Source organism: Oncorhynchus keta, chromosome 19, assembly GCF_023373465.1.
Source record: "Oncorhynchus keta strain PuntledgeMale-10-30-2019 chromosome 19, Oket_V2, whole genome shotgun sequence".
NCBI lineage: Eukaryota > Metazoa > Chordata > Actinopteri > Salmoniformes > Salmonidae > Oncorhynchus > Oncorhynchus keta.
Window position 1 is genome coordinate 87,272,587 of NC_068439.1, and position 17,889 is coordinate 87,290,475.

The 17,889-nt window shown below is 43.8% G+C and overlaps 1 protein-coding gene across 1 annotated transcript in view; it reads right to left on the reverse strand.

The window, feature by feature from the left end:
- Positions 1-14,871: 14,871 nt before the first annotated feature.
- LOC118383487 (runt-related transcription factor 2-like) overlaps positions 14,872-17,889 on the reverse strand; it is a 123,392-nt gene continuing 120,374 nt past the window's right edge. Inside the window, exon 6 of the mRNA XM_052471744.1 lies at positions 14,872-15,441. Coding sequence (XP_052327704.1) covers positions 14,960-15,441 — 482 coding nt within the window. The 3' untranslated portion in view covers positions 14,872-14,959. The remainder of the gene's footprint in view (positions 15,442-17,889) is intronic.

Consider the following 17,889-nt stretch of genomic DNA (forward strand, 5'->3'; position numbering starts at 1 on the left):
GTTATCCAAGCCTGAGACTGGGTTATCCAAGCCACTGTTATCCAAGCCTGAGACTGGGTTATCTGTTATCCAAGCCAGTTATCCAAGCCTGAGACTGGGTTATCCAAGCCACTTATCCAAGCCACTGTTATCCAAGCCTGAGACTGGGTTATCCAAGCCTGAGACCGGGTTATCAAGCCACTGTTATCCAAGCCTGAGACTGTTATCCAAGCCTGAGACTGGGTTATCCAAGCCAGTGTTATCCAAGCCTGAGACTGGGTTATCCAAGCCAGTGTTATCCAAGCCTGAGACTGGGTTATCCAAGCCAGTGTTAGACCGGGTTATCCAAGCCACTGTTATCCAAGCCTGAGACTGGGTTATCCAAGCCAGTGTTATCCAAGCCTGAGACTTTATCCAAGCCAGTGTTATCCAAGCCTGAGACTGGGTTATCCAAGCCTGAGACTTATCCAAGCCAGGGTTATCCAAGCCTGAGACTGGGTTATCCAAGCCAGTGTTATCCAAGCCTGAGACTGGGTTATCCAAGCCAGTGTTATCCAAGCCTGAGACTGGGTTATCCAAGCCTGAGACCGGTTATCCAAGCCTGAGCCTGAGACTGGGTTATCCAAGCCACTGTTATCCAAGCCTGAGACTGGGTTATCCAAGCCAGTGTTATCCAAGCCTGAGACTGGGTTATCCAAGCCAGTGTTATCCAAGCCTGAGACTGGGTTATCCAAGCCAGTGTTATCCAAGCCTGAGACTGGGTTATCCAAGCCTGAGACTGGGTTATCCAAGCCTGAGACCGGGTTATCCAAGCCAGTGTTATCCAAGCCTGAGACTGGGTTATCCAAGCCAGTGTTATCCAAGCCTGAGACTGGGTTATCCAAGCCAGTGTTATCCAAGCCTGAGACTGGGTTATCCAAGCCACTGTTATCCAAGCCTGAGACTAGGTTATCCAAGCCAGTGTTATCCAAGCCTGAGACTGGGTTATCCAAACCAGTGTTATCCAAGCCTGAGACTGGGTTATCCAAGCCACTGTTATCCAAGCCTGAGACCGGGTTATCCAAGCCACTGTTATCCAAGCCTGAGACTGGGTTATCCAAGCCACTGTTATCCAAGCCTGAGACTGGGTTATCCAAGCCAGTGTTATCCAAGCCAGTGTTATCCAAGCCCGAGACTGGGTTATCCAAGCCAGTGTTATCCAAGCCCGAGACTGGGTTATCTAAGCCAGTGTTATCCAAGCCTGAGACCGGGTTATCAAGCCAGTGTTATCCAAGCCTGAGACTGGGTTATCCAAACCAGTGTTATCCAAGCCTGAGACTGGGTTATCCAAGCCACTGTTATCCAAGCCAGTGTTATCCAAGCCTGAGACTGGGATATCCAAGCCTGAGACTGGGTTCTCCAAGCCACTGTTATCCAAGCCTGAGACTGGGTTATCCAAGCCAGTGTTATCCAAGCCTGAGACTGGGTTATCCAAGCCAGTGTTATCCAAGCCTGAGACTGGGTTATCCAAGCCAGTGTTATCCAAGCCTGAGACTGGGTTATCCAAGCCAGTGTTATCCAAGCCTGAGACTGGGTTATCCAAGCCAGTGTTATCCAAGCCTGAGACTGGGTTATCCAAGCCAGTGTTATCCAAGCCTGAGATCGGGTTATCCAAGCCAGTGTTATCCAAGCCTGAGACCGGGGTTGGTCATTTGTCTAAAGAAAATGCTGCTCTCACCTTACATACAAAGAGGAGCAACCCACTTTTTTGACACAAAACAAAAAATGGTGAGTATAATAATCATCACCAGTAATACACCTCAGGGCCCAATGGTGAATTCTAGAACCATCACCACTAATACACCTAAGGGAACAATGGTGAGTTCTAGAACCCTCACCAGTAATAAACCTTAGGGCCCAATGGTGAATTCTAGAACTATCACCACTAATACACCTAAGGGAACAATGGTGAGTTCTAGAACCATCACCAGTAATAAACCTCAGGGCCCAATGGTGAATTCTAGAACTATCACCACTAATACACCTAAGGGAACAATGGTGAGTTCTAGAACCATCACCAGTAATAAACTTCAGGGCCCAATGGTGAGTTCTAGAACTATCACCAGTAATACACCTAAGGGAATAATGGTGAGTTCTAGAACCCTCACCAGTAATAAACCTCAGGGCCCAATGGTGAATTCTAGAACTATCACCACTAATACACCTAAGGGAACAATGGTGAGTTCTAGAACCATCACCAGTAATAAACCTCAGGGCCCAATGGTGAATTCTAGAACTATCACCAGTAATACACCTAAGGGAACAATGGTGAGTTCTAGAACCATCACCAGTAATAAATCTCAGGGCCCAATGGTGAATTCTAGAACTATCACCACTAATACACCTAAGGGAACAATGGTGAGTTCTAGAACCATCACCAGTAATAAACCTCAGGGCCCAATGGTGAATTCTAGAACTATCACCACTAATACACCTAAGGGAACAATGGTGAGTTCTAGAACCATCACCAGTAATAAACCTCAGGGCCCAATGGTGAGTTCTAGAACTATCACCAGTAATACACCTAAGGGAATAATGGTGAGTTCTAGAACCCTCACCAGTAATAAACCTCAGGGCCCAATGGTGAATTCTAGAACTATCACCACTAATACACCTAAGGGAACAATGGTGAGTTCTAGAACCATCACCAGTAATAAACCTCAGGGCCCAATGGTGAATTCTAGAACTATCACCAGTAATACACCTAAGGGAACAATGGTGAGTTCTAGAACCATCAACAGTAATAAATCTCAGGGCCCAATGGTGAATTCTAGAACTATCACCACTAATACACCTAAGGGAACAATGGTGAGTTCTAGAACCATCACCAGTAATAAACCTCAGGGCCCAATGGTGAATTCTAGAACTATCACCACTAATACACCTAAGGGAACAATGGTGAGTTCTAGAACCATCACCAGTAATAAACTTCAGGGCCCAATGGTGAGTTCTAGAACTATCACCACTAATACACCTAAGGGAACAATGGTGAGTTCTAGAACCATCACCAGTAATAAACCTCAGGGCCCAATGGTGAGTTCTAGAACTATCACCAGTAATACACCTAAGGGAATAATGGTGAGTTCTAGAACCCTCACCAGTAATAAACCTCAGGGCCCAATGGTGAATTCTAGAACTATCACCACTAACATACCTTAAGGGAACAATGGTGAGTTCTAGAACCATCACCAGTAATAAACCTCAGGGCCCAATGGTGAATTCTAGAACTATCACCACTAATACACCTAAGGGAACAATGGTGAGTTCTAGAACCATCACCAGTAATAAACCTCAGGGCCCAATGGTGAGTTCTAGAACTATCACCAGTAATACACCTAAGGGAATAATGGTGAGTTCTAGAACCCTCACCAGTAATAAACCTCAGGGCCCAATGGTGAATTCTAGAACTATCACCACTAATACACCTAAGGGAACAATGGTGAGTTCTAGAACCATCACCAGTAATAAACCTCAGGGCCCAATGGTGAATTCTAGAACTATCACCAGTAATACACCTAAGGGAACAATGGTGAGTTCTAGAACCATCACCAGTAATAAATCTCAGGGCCCAATGGTGAATTCTAGAACTATCACCACTAATACACCTAAGGGAACAATGGTGAGTTCTAGAACCATCACCAGTAATAAACCTCAGGGCCCAATGGTGAATTCTAGAACTATCACCACTAATACACCTAAGGGAACAATGGTGAGTTCTAGAACCATCACCAGTAATAAACTTCAGGGCCCAATGGTGAGTTCTAGAACTATCACCAGTAATACACCTAAGGGAATAGTGGTCACCCAGGGTCTCGAACTTGATGACGAGCTTGGAGGGCACTATGGTGTTGAATGCCGAGCTGTAGTCGATGAACAGCATTCTCACGTAGGTATTCCTCTTGTCCAGGTGGGTTAGGGCAGTGTGCAGTGTGGTTGAGATTGCATCGTCTGTGGACCTATTGGGGCGGTAAGCACATTGGAGTGGGTCGAGGGTGTCAGGTAGGGTAGAGGTTATATGATCCTTGACTCGTCTCTCAAAGCACTGAAAGCACTGAAGTTTGAACAGGTCAGACTAAACCTACCTAATTCTGGTATCCCCATCGACGACCTTGGTGAGCAGGCAAGCGGCGGGGGTGAGAAACACACAGCAAACACACACACACACACACACACACACACACACACACACACACACACACAGCACTGATTAAATTGTCAGTATGATATGACTGTCAAATGATTATCCTGGTGGATCACCTTTCTATTTCACTTCATGGCGCAGTGATGAGGCCGGTTCCACCAGGTTATGAAGGTGAATTGGGACAAAACTTGAAACTGTTAGTACCTTTCAACCTGGTCAAATGTCACCAACCTGATTCAAGTCCCTGTTCCATTTCTAGGAATGCTCACAGCGAGGGTCCCTGTTCCATTTCTAGGAATGCTCACAGCGAGGGTCCCTGTTCCATTTCTAGGAATGCTCACAGCGAGGGTCCCTGTTCCATTTCTAGGAATGCTCACAGCGAGGGTCCCTGTTCCATTTCTAGGAATGCTCACAGCGAGGGTCCCTGTTCCATTTCTAGGAATGCTCACAGCGAGGGTTTGGTGATGCTGAGGGTGTCCTTGATGGTCTTCTATATGCTGTGTGTTCTGCTGCAAACTAGACCTCTCAAACAACTGCAGCAGGCAATCCTCATAAATAATTTACTTCCTCATCTTATGATGTGGTGTTGACTAAGACGCCTGTGACTGGGAGGGCCTGTGACTGGGAGGGCCTGTGACTGGGAGGGCCTGTGACTGGGAGGGCCTGTGACTGGGAGGGCCTGTGACTGGGAGGGCCTGTGACTGGGAGGGCCTGTGACTGGGAGGGCCTGTGACTGGGAGGGTCTGTGACTGGGAGGGCCTGTGACTGGGAGGGGTGACTGTGAGGGCCTGTGACTGGTCTTCTGTGACTGGGAGGGCCTGTGACTGGGAGGGCCTGTGACTGGGAGGGCCTGTGACTGGGAGGGCCTGTGACTGGGAGGGCCTGTGACTGGGAGGGCCTGTGACTAATTTAGAGCCTGTGACTGGGAGGGCCTGTGACTAAGAGGGCCTGTGACTGGGAGGGCCTGTGACTGGGAGGGCCTGTGACTGGGGGGGCCTGTGACTGGGAGGGCCTGTGACTGGGAGGGCCTGTGACTGGGAGGGCCTGTGACTGGGAGGGCCTGTGACTGGGAGGGCCTGTGACTGGGAGGGCCTGTGACTGGGAGGGCCTGTGACTGGGAGGGCCTGTGACTAAGAGGGCCTGTGACTGGGAGGGCCTGTGACTGGGAGGGCCTGTGACTGGGAGGGCCTGTGACTGGGAGGGCCTGTGACTGGGAGGGCCTGTGACTGGGAGGGCCTGTGACTGGGAGGGCCTGTGACTGGGAGGGCCTGTGACTAGGAGGGCCTGTGACTAAGAGGGCCTGTGACTGGGAGGGCCTGTGACTAAGAGGGCCTGTGACTGGGGGGCTTGTGACTGGGAGGGCCTGTGACTAGGAGGGCCTGTGACTGGGAGGGCCTGTGACTGGGAGGGCCTGTGACTGGGAGGGCCTGTGACTGGGAGGGCCTGTGACTGGGAGGGCCTGTGACTAAGAGGGCCTGTGACTAAGGGGCCTGTGACTAAGAGGGCCTGTGACTAAGGAGGGCCTGTGACTGGGAGGGCCTGTGACTGGGAGGGCCTGTGGGACCTGGGGAGGGCCTGTGACTAAGGGCCTGTCACTAAGAGGGCCTGTGACTGGGAGGGCCTTTGACTGGGAGGGCCTGTGACTGGGAGGACCTGTGACTGAGGGCCCGGACTGGGAGGACCTGTGACTGAGAGGGCCTGTGACTAGGAGGGCCTGTGACTGGGAGGACCTGTGACTGGGAGGACCTGTGACTAAGAGGGCCTGTGACTAAGAGGGCCTGTGACTGGGAGGGCCTGTGACTGGGAGGGCCTGTGACTGGGAGGGCCTGTGACTGGGAGGGCCTGTGACTGGGAGGGCCTGTGACTGGGAGGGCCTGTGACTGGGAGGGCCTGTGACTGGGAGGGCCTGTGACTGGGAGGGCCTGTGACTGGGAGGACCTGTGTCTAAGAGGGCCTGTGACTAAGAGGGCCTGTGACTGGGAGGGCCTGTGACTGGGAGGGCCTGTGACTAAGAGGGCCTGTGACTGGGAGGACCTGTGACTAAGAGGGCCTGTGACTGGGAGGGCCTGTGACTGGGAGGGCCTGTGACTGGGAGGGCCTGTGACTAAGAGGGCCTGTGACTGGGAGGACCTGTGACTAAGAGGGCCTGTGACTAAGAGGGCCTGTGACTAAGAGGGCCTGTGACTAAGAGGGCCTGTGACTAAGAGGGCCTGTGACTGGGAGGACCTGTGACTAAGAGGGCCTGTGACTGGGAGGACCTGTGACTAAGAGGGCCTGTGACTGGGAGGACCTGTGACTGGGTGATAAAATACAGCCAAGTGGTAAATTGCTTTTTGTTGTGAAGAAAGGACAAAGCTTTTTAATAATGTACTTCACAATGACTACTAGTTGTATCTGCTTAGCTGGGTAATTAATCTACTACTTTATAAAATGGCTATATTCTATTCTAACTTCACAGAACACACATTACTGTTCTTGATGAAGCAGTCCTTGTCAAAATAATTGTATGATATACAGATGTAGACTGACTGTAGCTCACGATTGGATTAGATTCAGGTCGGTGATTCCGTTACGTTTTGAGTCAGACATGAGTTAGCTGTCAACAAATATGGACGTATACATTTAATTATTTTAATTTAATTTACTTAAAGCCAGAATCTGGAGTTTGTGTTTCAGCCACATAGAGGAGGATATTCCCAATTCTTAAGTGTGTTCCTGTTTTAGCACTTACGTATACTGTTGCTTGATATCCCAAGACCGGTGTTGGTACATATTCCACATATTTAGTTACTATAGGCATATCCTAATATGCCATTTACCCACAGAAATAGATCTAAAATATCCACATCCTAATGGATCAATATTACCTGTAGAGCAAGGGTGTCCAACAGGCCAATCACCTATAAGCAGCTCGCCAAACAATTCTAAAAGTACATACAATTTTCACGTGTTCCAACATAAACTGTCATAAACAAATCTCACAACTATCAGACACCTCAAGCTCCCAGTTTCTATGTAATCAAGGCAACATTGACATTATCCCCTGGTGTAAACTAAGATGGCGCCAGTTTCTATGTAATCAAGGCAACATTGACATTATCCCCTGGTGTAAACTAAGATGGCGCCAGTTTCTATGTAATCAAGGCAACATTGACATTATCCCCTGGTGTAAACTAAGATGGCGCCAGTTTCTATGTAATCAAGGCAACATTGACATTATCCCCTGGTGTAAACTAAGATGGCGCCAGTTTCTATGTAATCAAGGCAACATTGACATTATCCCCTGGTGTAAACTAAGATGGCGCCAGAGAAGAAGTCTGACGTTTTTCGTGTTCCTATCCAATTGTGTTTTTTGTTAAATTCTTTGTGTTGTTTGTAACTTCTCCGGGAACAAGCCCAGATCCCCGTCATTTGTGTGAAGAGAAAGATGAGAAAGAGGAGCCGGAGATCGGGCTGCTTTCTGAGAATTCATAGGCGATTTAATAAACCCCCACTGCCTTCCATTCTGCTAGCAAACGTGCAATCTTTGGAAAATATACTGCACTGTTGGAGCTAGGAACACAAGCATTTAGTTAGACACTACTGGACTGTTGGAGCTAGAAACACAAGCATTTAGTTAGATATTACTGGACTGTTGGAGCTAGAAACACAAGCATTTAGTTAGATATTACTACACTGTTGGAGCTAGGAACACAAGCATTTAGTTAGATACTACTGCACTGTTGGAGCTAGAAACACACGCATTTAGTTAGATATTACTGTTGGAGCTAGAAACACAAGCGTTTAGTTAGATACTACTGCACTGTTGGAGCTAGAAACACAAACATTTAGTTAGATATTACTGTTGGAGCTAGAAACACAAGCATTTAGTTAGATGCTACTGCACTGTTGAAGCTAGAAACACAAGCATTTAGTTAGATATTACTGTACTGTTGGAGCTAGGAACACAAGCATTTAGTTAGATATTACTACACTGTTGGAGCTAGAAACACAAGCATTTCGTTAGATATTACTGTACTGTTGGAGCTAGGAACACAAGCATTTAGTTAGATATTACTGTTGGAGCTAGAAACACAAGCATTTAGTTAGATATTACTGTACTGTTGGAGCTAGGAACACAAGCATTTAGTTAGATATTACTACACTGTTGGAGCTAGAAACACAAGCATTTCGTTAGATATTACTGTACTGTTGGAGCTAGGAACACAAGCATTTAGTTAGATATTACTACACTGTTGGAGCTATAAAAACAAGCATTTAGTTAGATATTACTGTTGGAGCTAGAAACACAAGCATTTAGTTAGATATTACTGTTGGAGCTAGGAACACAGGCATTTAGTTAGATATTACTGTTGGAGCTATAAAAACAAGCATTTAGTTAGATATTACTGTTGGAGCTAGAAACACAAGCATTTAGTTAGATATTACTGTTGGAGCTAGGAACACAGGCATTTAGTTAGATATTACTGTTGGAGCTAGAAACACAAGCATTTAGTTAGATATTACTGTTGGAGCTAGAAACACAAGCATTTAGTTAGATATTACTACACTGTTGGAGCTATAAAAACAAGCATTTAGTTAGATATTACTGTTGGAGCTAGAAACACGCATTTAGTTAGATATTACTGTTGGAGCTAGGAACACAAGCATTTAGTTAGATATTACTACACTGTTGGAGCTATAAAAACAAGCATTTAGTTAGATATTACTGTTGGAGCTAGAAACACAAGCATTTAGTTAGATATTACTGTTGGAGCTAGGAACACAGGCATTTAGTTAGATATTACTGTTGGAGCTAGGAACACAAGCATTTAGTTAGATATTACTACACTGTTGGAGCTATAAAAACAAGCATTTAGTTAGATATTACTGTTGGAGCTAGAAACACAAGCATTTAGTTAGATATTACTGTTGGAGCTAGGAACACAGGCATTTAGTTAGATATTACTGTTGGAGCTAGAAACACAAGCATTTAGTTAGATGCTACTGCACTGTTGAAGCTAGAAACACAAGCATTTAGTTAGATATTACTGTACTGTTGGAGCTAGAAACACAAGCATTTCGTTAGATATTACTGCACTGTTGGAGCTAGAAACACAAGCATTTCGTTAGATATTACTGTACTGTTGGAGCTAGAAACACAAGCATTTCGTTAGATATTACTGCACTGTTGAAGCTAGAAACACAAGCATTTAGTTAGATATTACTGTACTGTTGGAGCTAGGAACACAAGCATTTAGTTAGATATTACTACACTGTTGGAGCTAGAAACACAAGCATTTCGTTAGATATTACTGTACTGTTGGAGCTAGAAACACAAGCATTTAGTTAGATATTACTGTACTGTTGGAGCTAGAAACACAAGCATTTCGTTAGATATTACTGCACTGTTGGAGCTAGAAACACAAGCATTTCGTTAGATATTACTGTACTGTTGGAGCTAGGAACACAAGCATTTAGTTAGATATTACTGCACTGTTGGAGCTAGAAACACAAGCATTTCGTTAGATATTACTGTACTGTTGGAGCTAGGAACACAAGCATTTAGTTAGATATTACTACACTGTTGGAGCTATAAAAACAAGCATTTAGTTAGATATTACTGTTGGAGCTAGAAACACAGGCATTTAGTTAGATATTACTGTTGGAGCTAGAAACACAAGCATTTAGTTAGATATTACTGTTGGAGCTAGGAACACAAGCATTTAGTTAGATATTACTGTTGGAGCTAGGAACACAGGCATTTAGTTAGATATTACTGTTGGAGCTAGAAACACAAGCATTTAGTTAGATATTACTGTTGGAGCTAGGAACACAAGCATTTAGTTAGATATTACTGTTGGAGCTAGAAACACAAGCATTTAGTTAGATACTACTGTTGGAGCTAGGAACACAAGCATTTAGGTGGATATTACTGTTGGAGCTAGAAACACAGGCATTTAGTTAGATACTACTACACTGTTGGAGCTAGAAACACAGGCATTTAGTTAGATATTACTGTTGGAGCTAGAAACACAAGCATTTAGTTAGATATTACTGTTGGAGCTAGAAACACAAGCATTTAGTTAGATATTACTGTTGGAGCTAGAAACACAAGCATTTAGTTAGATATTACTGTTGGAGCTAGAAACACAAGCATTTAGTTAGATATTACTGTTGGAGCTAGAAACACAAGCATTTAGTTAGATATTACTGTTGGAGCTAGGAACACAAGCATTTAGTTAGATATTACTGTTGGAGCTAGAAACACAGGCATTTAGTTAGATATTACTGTTGGAGCTAGAAACACAAGCATTTAGTTAGATATTACTGTTGGAGCTAGAAACACAAGCATTTAGTTAGATATTACTACACTGTTGGAGCTAGGAACACAAACATTTAGTTAGATATTACTGTTGGAGCTAGGAACACAGGCATTTAGTTAGATATTACTGCACTGTTGGAGCTAGAAACACAAGCATTTAGTTATATATTACTGTTGGAGCTAGGAACACAAGCATTTAGTTAGATATTACTGCACTGTTGGAGCTAGGAACACAAGCATTTAGTTAGATATTACTGCACTGTTGGAGCTAGGAACACAAGCATTTAGTTAGATGCTACTGCACTGTTGGAGCTAGGAACACAAGCATTTAGTTAGATATTACTGTTGGAGCTAGGAACACAAGCATTTAGTTAGATATTACTGTTGGAGCTAGAAACACAGGCATTTAGTTAGATATTACTGTTGGAGCTAGAAACACCAGCATTTAGTTAGATGCTACTGCACTGTTGGAGCTAGGAACACAAGCATTTAGTTAGATATTACTGTTGGAGCTAGAAACACAGGCATTTCTCTACACCCGCAATAATATCTGCCAAATATGTGTCTGTGATCAATACATTTAGATTTGATTTAGACCTCAGTATGTCTAGTATGTGTAGACCATGTATCTGATGCTGTCTGGCCAAAAATAATAACATGCCATACTGTTCTTTAACCAGACAGCATCAGAAACATGGTCTACACATACTAGACATACTGAGGCATTGCTGCATATGATCAATATTTAAAATAAATTATCTATATTTTATTATTTTATTTTTGGAAAGTATTATCTAACTATAACTAAACGAAAATGCCCGTCCAAATAAAAAACTTTTTTTTTTTATCATTTATTGGAAATGTGAGTCTGTTCAGCTATTATCTCATCTATTGCCTCTGAAAATCAAGTGTTTGACTAATATTTTTGTCACTATTTGTGTTGATGAAATTAGCACTGAATAATGTGGCTGTATGCCAAAACAAAAAATAACAGCAGCAAAATAAGAAATAAACTCAAAGTCAAAACAGATTTTTCATCCAGAATATTTTTTTTATTTTTTTTTTTACAAATGTCAAACAACAGTGGGCAGATAATTAATTAATTCATTCATAAATGAAAAGTAAAATAAATAAAATATTGTTGTGTTTTTGAAACACCAAAATATACTTTTTAGAAAGTCCTCTGTAGCACATCTGACCAGAACAACTATGGTTTCAGGGAAGTAACAGGTTGTTAATCAGGGCTGCTGTACATCTAATGGAAATATAATGATGTACTGTGGTGAACATGAATATGACTCGGGTTGCACAATTCCGGAAACGTTCCCCAAATCCCCTGGTTTTCCAGAAATTCAGATTGGAGGATTCCCGTATTTCCTGTTTATTCCCTTATAATTGTAGGCATCTTTACAACCAGTATTCCTGGAAAACAGGGGACGTTTTGGGAAACTTAACAGCATTTTTAAATCCGATATGTGACTGTAGATGGTGGCTGATACTGAGCTGGACATACAGTCGTGAATATGGGTCTCATCAACTATATTTAGGTTTGACGAACTACCGTACGGTGGCGTATTGTACTGCGGATCCATAAAGGCCTGGTACAACCACCCTGATCTACCTGTCTACCTGATCTACCTATGTACCTGATCTACCTGTCTGACAAATACACACAGATTCAACCTGTCTAAAATATAAAGTACAAGCGTGTCTATGGTCAGAGTCAGTTTGTACCTGATCTACCTGTCTACCTGATCTACCTGTCTACCTGATCGACCTGTCTACCTGATCTACCTGTGTACCTGTCTAAAATATAAAGTACAAGCGTGTCTATGGTCAGAGTCAGTTTGTACCTGATCTACCTGTCTACCTGATCTACCTGTCTACCTGATCGACCTGTCTACCTGATCTACCTGTGTACCTGTCTAAAATATAAAGTACAAGCGTGTCTATGGTCAGAGTCAGTTTGTACCTGATCTACCTGTCTACCTGTCTACCTGTCTACCTGATCGACCTGTCTACCTGATCTACCTGTCTACCTGATCTACCTGTGTACCTGATCTACCTGTCTACCTGATCTACCTGTGTACCTGTCTAAAATATAAAGTACAAGCGTGTCTATGGTCAGAGTCAGTTTGTACCTGATCTACCTGTCTACCTGATCTACCTGTCTACCTGATCTACCTGTCTACCTGATCTACCTGTCTACCTGATCTACCTGTGTACCTGTCTAAAATATAAAGTACAAGCGTGTCTATGGTCAGAGTCAGTTTGTACCTGATCTACCTGTCTACCTGATCTACCTGTCTACCTGATCTACCTGTCTACCTGATCTACCTGTCTACCTGATCTACCTGTGTACCTGTCTAAAATATAAAGGAGAAGCGTGTCTATGGTCAGAGTCAGTTTGTACCTGATCTACCTGTCTACCTGATCTACCTGTCCACCTGATCGACCTGTCTACCTGATCTACCTGTGTACCTGTCTAAAATATAAAGGAGAAGCGTGTCTATGGTCAGAGTCAGTTTGTACCTGATCGACCTGTCTACCTGATCTACCTGTGTACCTGTCTAAAATATAAAGGAGAAGCGTGTCTATGGTCAGAGTCAGTTTGTCATCACACATGCTGTTGTTCTACTGTATGAATTCAGAGCCTCATGTTTTTCATTCTGTAATCTAGTGTGTCATTGCTTTTTACGCGTAAAAGATTTCATCATTCAGATTCAATTATTATTGTTTACAGAGGAAATAGCTTTTCGTTTATCTTTGGAGAGGAATTTTAAATGTATAAACACATTTGAAAAAATAATATTATGTTAAAACTATTGTTTTAAAATCATTTAACTTAAATGACCAACGAAACAGACTGTTAACGTAATGATGCATAAAAATATTCAGAATACAGAATTCTACCCCTCAAGTGTTAAAATACATGGCATCAATTATGTCTTCATAAGTTAAAACCAATAATATACCATTTAAATTAATTGATTTAAAATGAGCATATAGACATTTTAAAGCAAACTTTGTTCATACCACCACATCGCAACATAGATGTTACTCTTATCATCACCATGGTAACATACTGTACGTGTTTCTGTCCTCTTTTGCTACTCAGTGCTTGTCCTGTTATATCGTCCTGTTATATTGTCCTGCTGTATTGTCCTGCTGTATTGTCCTGCTGTATTGTCCTGCTGTATTGTCCTGCTATATTGTCCTGTTATATTGTCCTGCTATATTGTCCTGCTATATTGTCCTGTTATATTGTCCTGCTGTATTGTCCTGCTATATTGTCCTGTTATATTGTCCTGCTATATTGTCCTGTTATATTGTCCTGTTATATTGTCCTGTTATATCGTCCTGTTATATTGTCCTGCTATATTGTCCTGTTATATTGTCCTGTTATATTGTCCTGTTATATCGTCCTGTTATATTGTCCTGCTATATTGTCCTGTTATATTGTCCTGTTATATTGTCCTGTTATATCGTCCTGTTATATTGTCCTGCTATATTGTCCTGTTATATTGTCCTGCTATATTGTCCTGTTATATTGTCCTGTTATATTGTCCTGTTATATCGTCCTGTTATATTGTCCTGCTATATTGTCCAGCTATATTGTCCTGCTATATTGTCCTGTTATATTGTCCTGCTATATTGTCCTGTTATATTGTCCTGCTATATTGTCCTGTTATATTGTCCTGTTATATTGTCCTGCTATATTGTCCTGTTATATTGTCCTGCTATATTGTCCTGCTATATTGTCCTGTTATATTGTCCTGTTATATTGTCCTGCTATATTGTCCTGCTATATTGTCCTGTTATATTGTCCTGTTATATTGTCCTGTTATATTGTCCTGCTATATTGTCCTGTTATATTGTCCTGCTATATTGTCCTGCTGTATTGTCCTGCTATATTGTCCTGCTGTATTGTCCTGCTATATTGTCCTGCTATATTGTCCTGCTGTATTGTCCTGTTATATTGTCCTGCTATATTGTCCTGCTGTATTGTCCTGCTATATTGTCCTGCTGTATTGTCCTGCTATATTGTCCTGCTGTATTGTCCTGCTATATTGTCCTGTTATATTGTCCTGCTGTATTGTCCTGCTATATTGTCCTAGTACAACAACATACTCAGCTAAAAGCCTTATACAAATACAAATACTACACAAAACAAGCTGTCTGCTACAAATAGCCTGAAGCGTTGTCCCGTAAGTTGTGGTTGACACTGGAGAATTGCTGCTTTTTAATCAGAACTCAAAAATTCATTTGAAAGGTTTTGTGCTTTAAAACCATGACATTAGTTTACGTTGCCTTCTTCTCCTCCTCCTCTTCATCCTCCTCTCCTCCTCCTCCTCCTCTTCATCCTCCTCTCCCCCTCCTCTTCATCCTCTCCTACTCCTCCTCCTCCTCTCCTCCCCCTCTTCATCCTCCTCTCCACGTCCTCCTCTCCTCCTCCTCTCCATCCTCCTCTTCCTCCTTCCCTCCCCCTTTTCTCCTCAGTAAGGTCTCCAGACAGCTTCATCCATGCGTCCCCCAGCAGAGTTGAGTACAGTTGGGGAGTTGCTGTGACTCCCGTCCCCCTCCACCCCTCCATCTGCCTGGCTGGGCAGGTTAGGGTTAACCAGGGAGCTACCGGTGGAGGCGCTGGTGCAGGGAGGAACCATTCTGGAGGGGGAGCGGTCCCCCCCGGGAACCATGGAGAACTGGTACGACCCAGAGGATGGTCCATAGTAGAGATAGGGAGCGCTGCTGGTCGGAAACGGTCCACTCTGACTCTGGGTGGACCCGGGGTAGGGAGGTGGCAGGTAGGGGTGGTAGTGGGCGGAGCCTAGCGACATGGCGGAGGTGACAGGAGGGGTGTAGGTAAAGGTGGTGGGGTAGTGCATTCTGGGACTGGAGAAACCAGACTCCGTCAGAGAGGAGAGACCCGGGAACTGACGCTCAAACTGACCTGGGAACGGACTGAGATCTGACGAACCTAGAGAGAGAGAGACGGATGGAGAGGGAGAACCCGGTTTAAAACTCGTCATCACAACATTGATTCATTTAGCTGCATCGTCCCTTCATGAAAACCACATCTTCTGGAGTATTGACAGTATCCTTTATTCATGTCGTCCCTTAAAGATTAGAAATACATTTTACAATCTATTCTGACGACCAGTGCCAAGACAACAGCAAACTATTAAATTACAGGTATATTTATTATATGACTCCAAACCTCAACAGTATAACATTGAATAGTCAATTTAACATTATTAAACATGTTCTCGGAGTTGGTCTGATGTGATAACAAGAACAGAAATGAAATGTTAAATGACTAGATACCTGTACAGTGTGTAATGTGTGTGTGTGTGTGTGTGTGTGTGTGTGTGTGTGTGTGTGTGTGTGTGTGTGTGTGTGTTATGAACATAAATATAAAACACAACATGTAACTCAGTAAATCTTTTAAATTGTAGCACGTTACGCTTATATTTTTGTTCAGTCTAAATTAATCTATGGATTTCACATGACTAGGCAGGGGCATGGGAGGTGCATGGGAGGGGCATGGGAGGGGTGGGAAGGCAGGGTCATGGGAGGGGCATGGGAGGTGCATGGGAGGGGCATGGGAGGGGAGGGAAGGCAGGGTCATGGGAGGGGCTGGGAGGGGTGGGAAGGCAGGGTCATGGGAGGTGCATGGGAGGGGCATGGGAGGGCTGGGAGGGCTGGGGCATGGGAGGGGTGGGAGGGCTGGGGCATGGGAGGGGCTGGGAAAGCAGGGGCATGGGAGGGCTGGGAAGGCAGGGACATGGGAGGGGTGGGAGGGCTGGGGCATGGGAGGGGCTGGGAAAGCAGGGGCACAGCCAATTGGGAGCCAGTCCCGGCCAATCAGAATGATGTTTTTTTTTCAAAAAAAGGCTTTTTAACAGACAGAAACAGTTTCATCAGCTGTCCGGGTAGCTGGTCTCAGATGACCCCGCAGGCGAAGAAGTCAGATGTGAAGGTCCTGGGCTGGCGTGGTCACATGGTCTGCGGTTGTGAGGACGGTTGGATGTACTGTCAAATTCTCTAAAACGACGTTGGAGGCGGTTTACGGTAGAGAAATTCACATTTAAATCCCTGGCAACAATTCTAGTGGACATTCCTGCAGTCGGCATGCCAATTGCACCCCCCTCAACTTGAGACATCTGTGGCATTGTGTTGTGTGACAAAACTGCACATTTTAGACTGACCTTATATTCTCCCCAGCACAAGGTGGACCTGTGTAATGATCATGCTGTTTCATCAGCTTCTTGATATGCCACACCTGTCAGGTGGGTGGATTATCTTGGTGTAGGAGAAACACTCCTTTGGAACATTTCAGCTCATAAGGTCATAGGTCAACACACTGTCATAGGTTCAGCTCATGAAACATGGGACCAACACTTTACATGTTGAGTTTATATTTTTGTTGTGTGTTGATGTCTCTGTGTTAATGTCTGTGTTAATGTCTCTGTGTTGATGTCTCTGTGTTGATGTCTCTGTCCTGATGTCTCTGTGTTAATGTCTCTGTGTTGATGTCTCTGTGTTAATGTCTCTGTGTTGATGTCTCTGTGTTAATGTCTCTGTGTTGATGTCTCTGTCCTGATGTCTCTGTGTTAATGTCTCTGTGTTGATGTCTCTGTGTTGATGTCTCTGTCTTGATGTCTCTGTGTTGATGTCTCTGTCTTGATGTCTCTGTGTTAATGGCTGTCTTGATGTCTCTGTGTTAATGTCTCTGTCTTGATGTCTCTGTGTTAATGTCTCTGTCCTGATGTCTCTGTGTTAATGGCTGTCTTGATGTCTCTGTGTTAATGTCTCTGTGTTGATGTCTCTGTGTTGATGTCTCTGTGTTGATGTCTCTGTGTTAATGTCTCTGTGTTAATGTCTCTGTCTTGATGTCTCTGTGTTAATGTCTCTGTCTTGATGTCTCTGTGTTAATGGCTGTATTGATGTCTCTGTGTTGATGTCTCTGTGTTGATGTCTCTGTGTTAATGTCTCTGTCTTGATGTCTCTGTGTTAATGTCTCTGTGTTAATGTCTCTGTGTTGATGTCTCTGTGTTAATGTCTCTGTGTTGATGTCTCTGTGTTGATGTCTCTGTGTTGATGTCTCTGTGTTGATGTCTCTGTGTTAATGTCTCTGTGTTGATGTCTCTGTGTTAATGTCTCTGTGTTAATGTCTCTGTCTTGATGTCTCTGTGTTAATGGCTGTCTTGATGTCTCTGTGTTAATGTCTCTGTGTTGATGTCTCTGTGTTGATGTCTCTGTCTTGATGTCTCTGTGTTAATGTCTCTGTGTTGATGTCTCTGTGTTAATGTCTCTGTGTTAATGTCTCTGTCTTGATGTCTCTGTGTTAATGGCTGTCTTGATGTCTCTGTGTTAATGTCTCTGTCTTGATGTCTCTGTGTTAATGTCTCTGTCCTGATGTCTC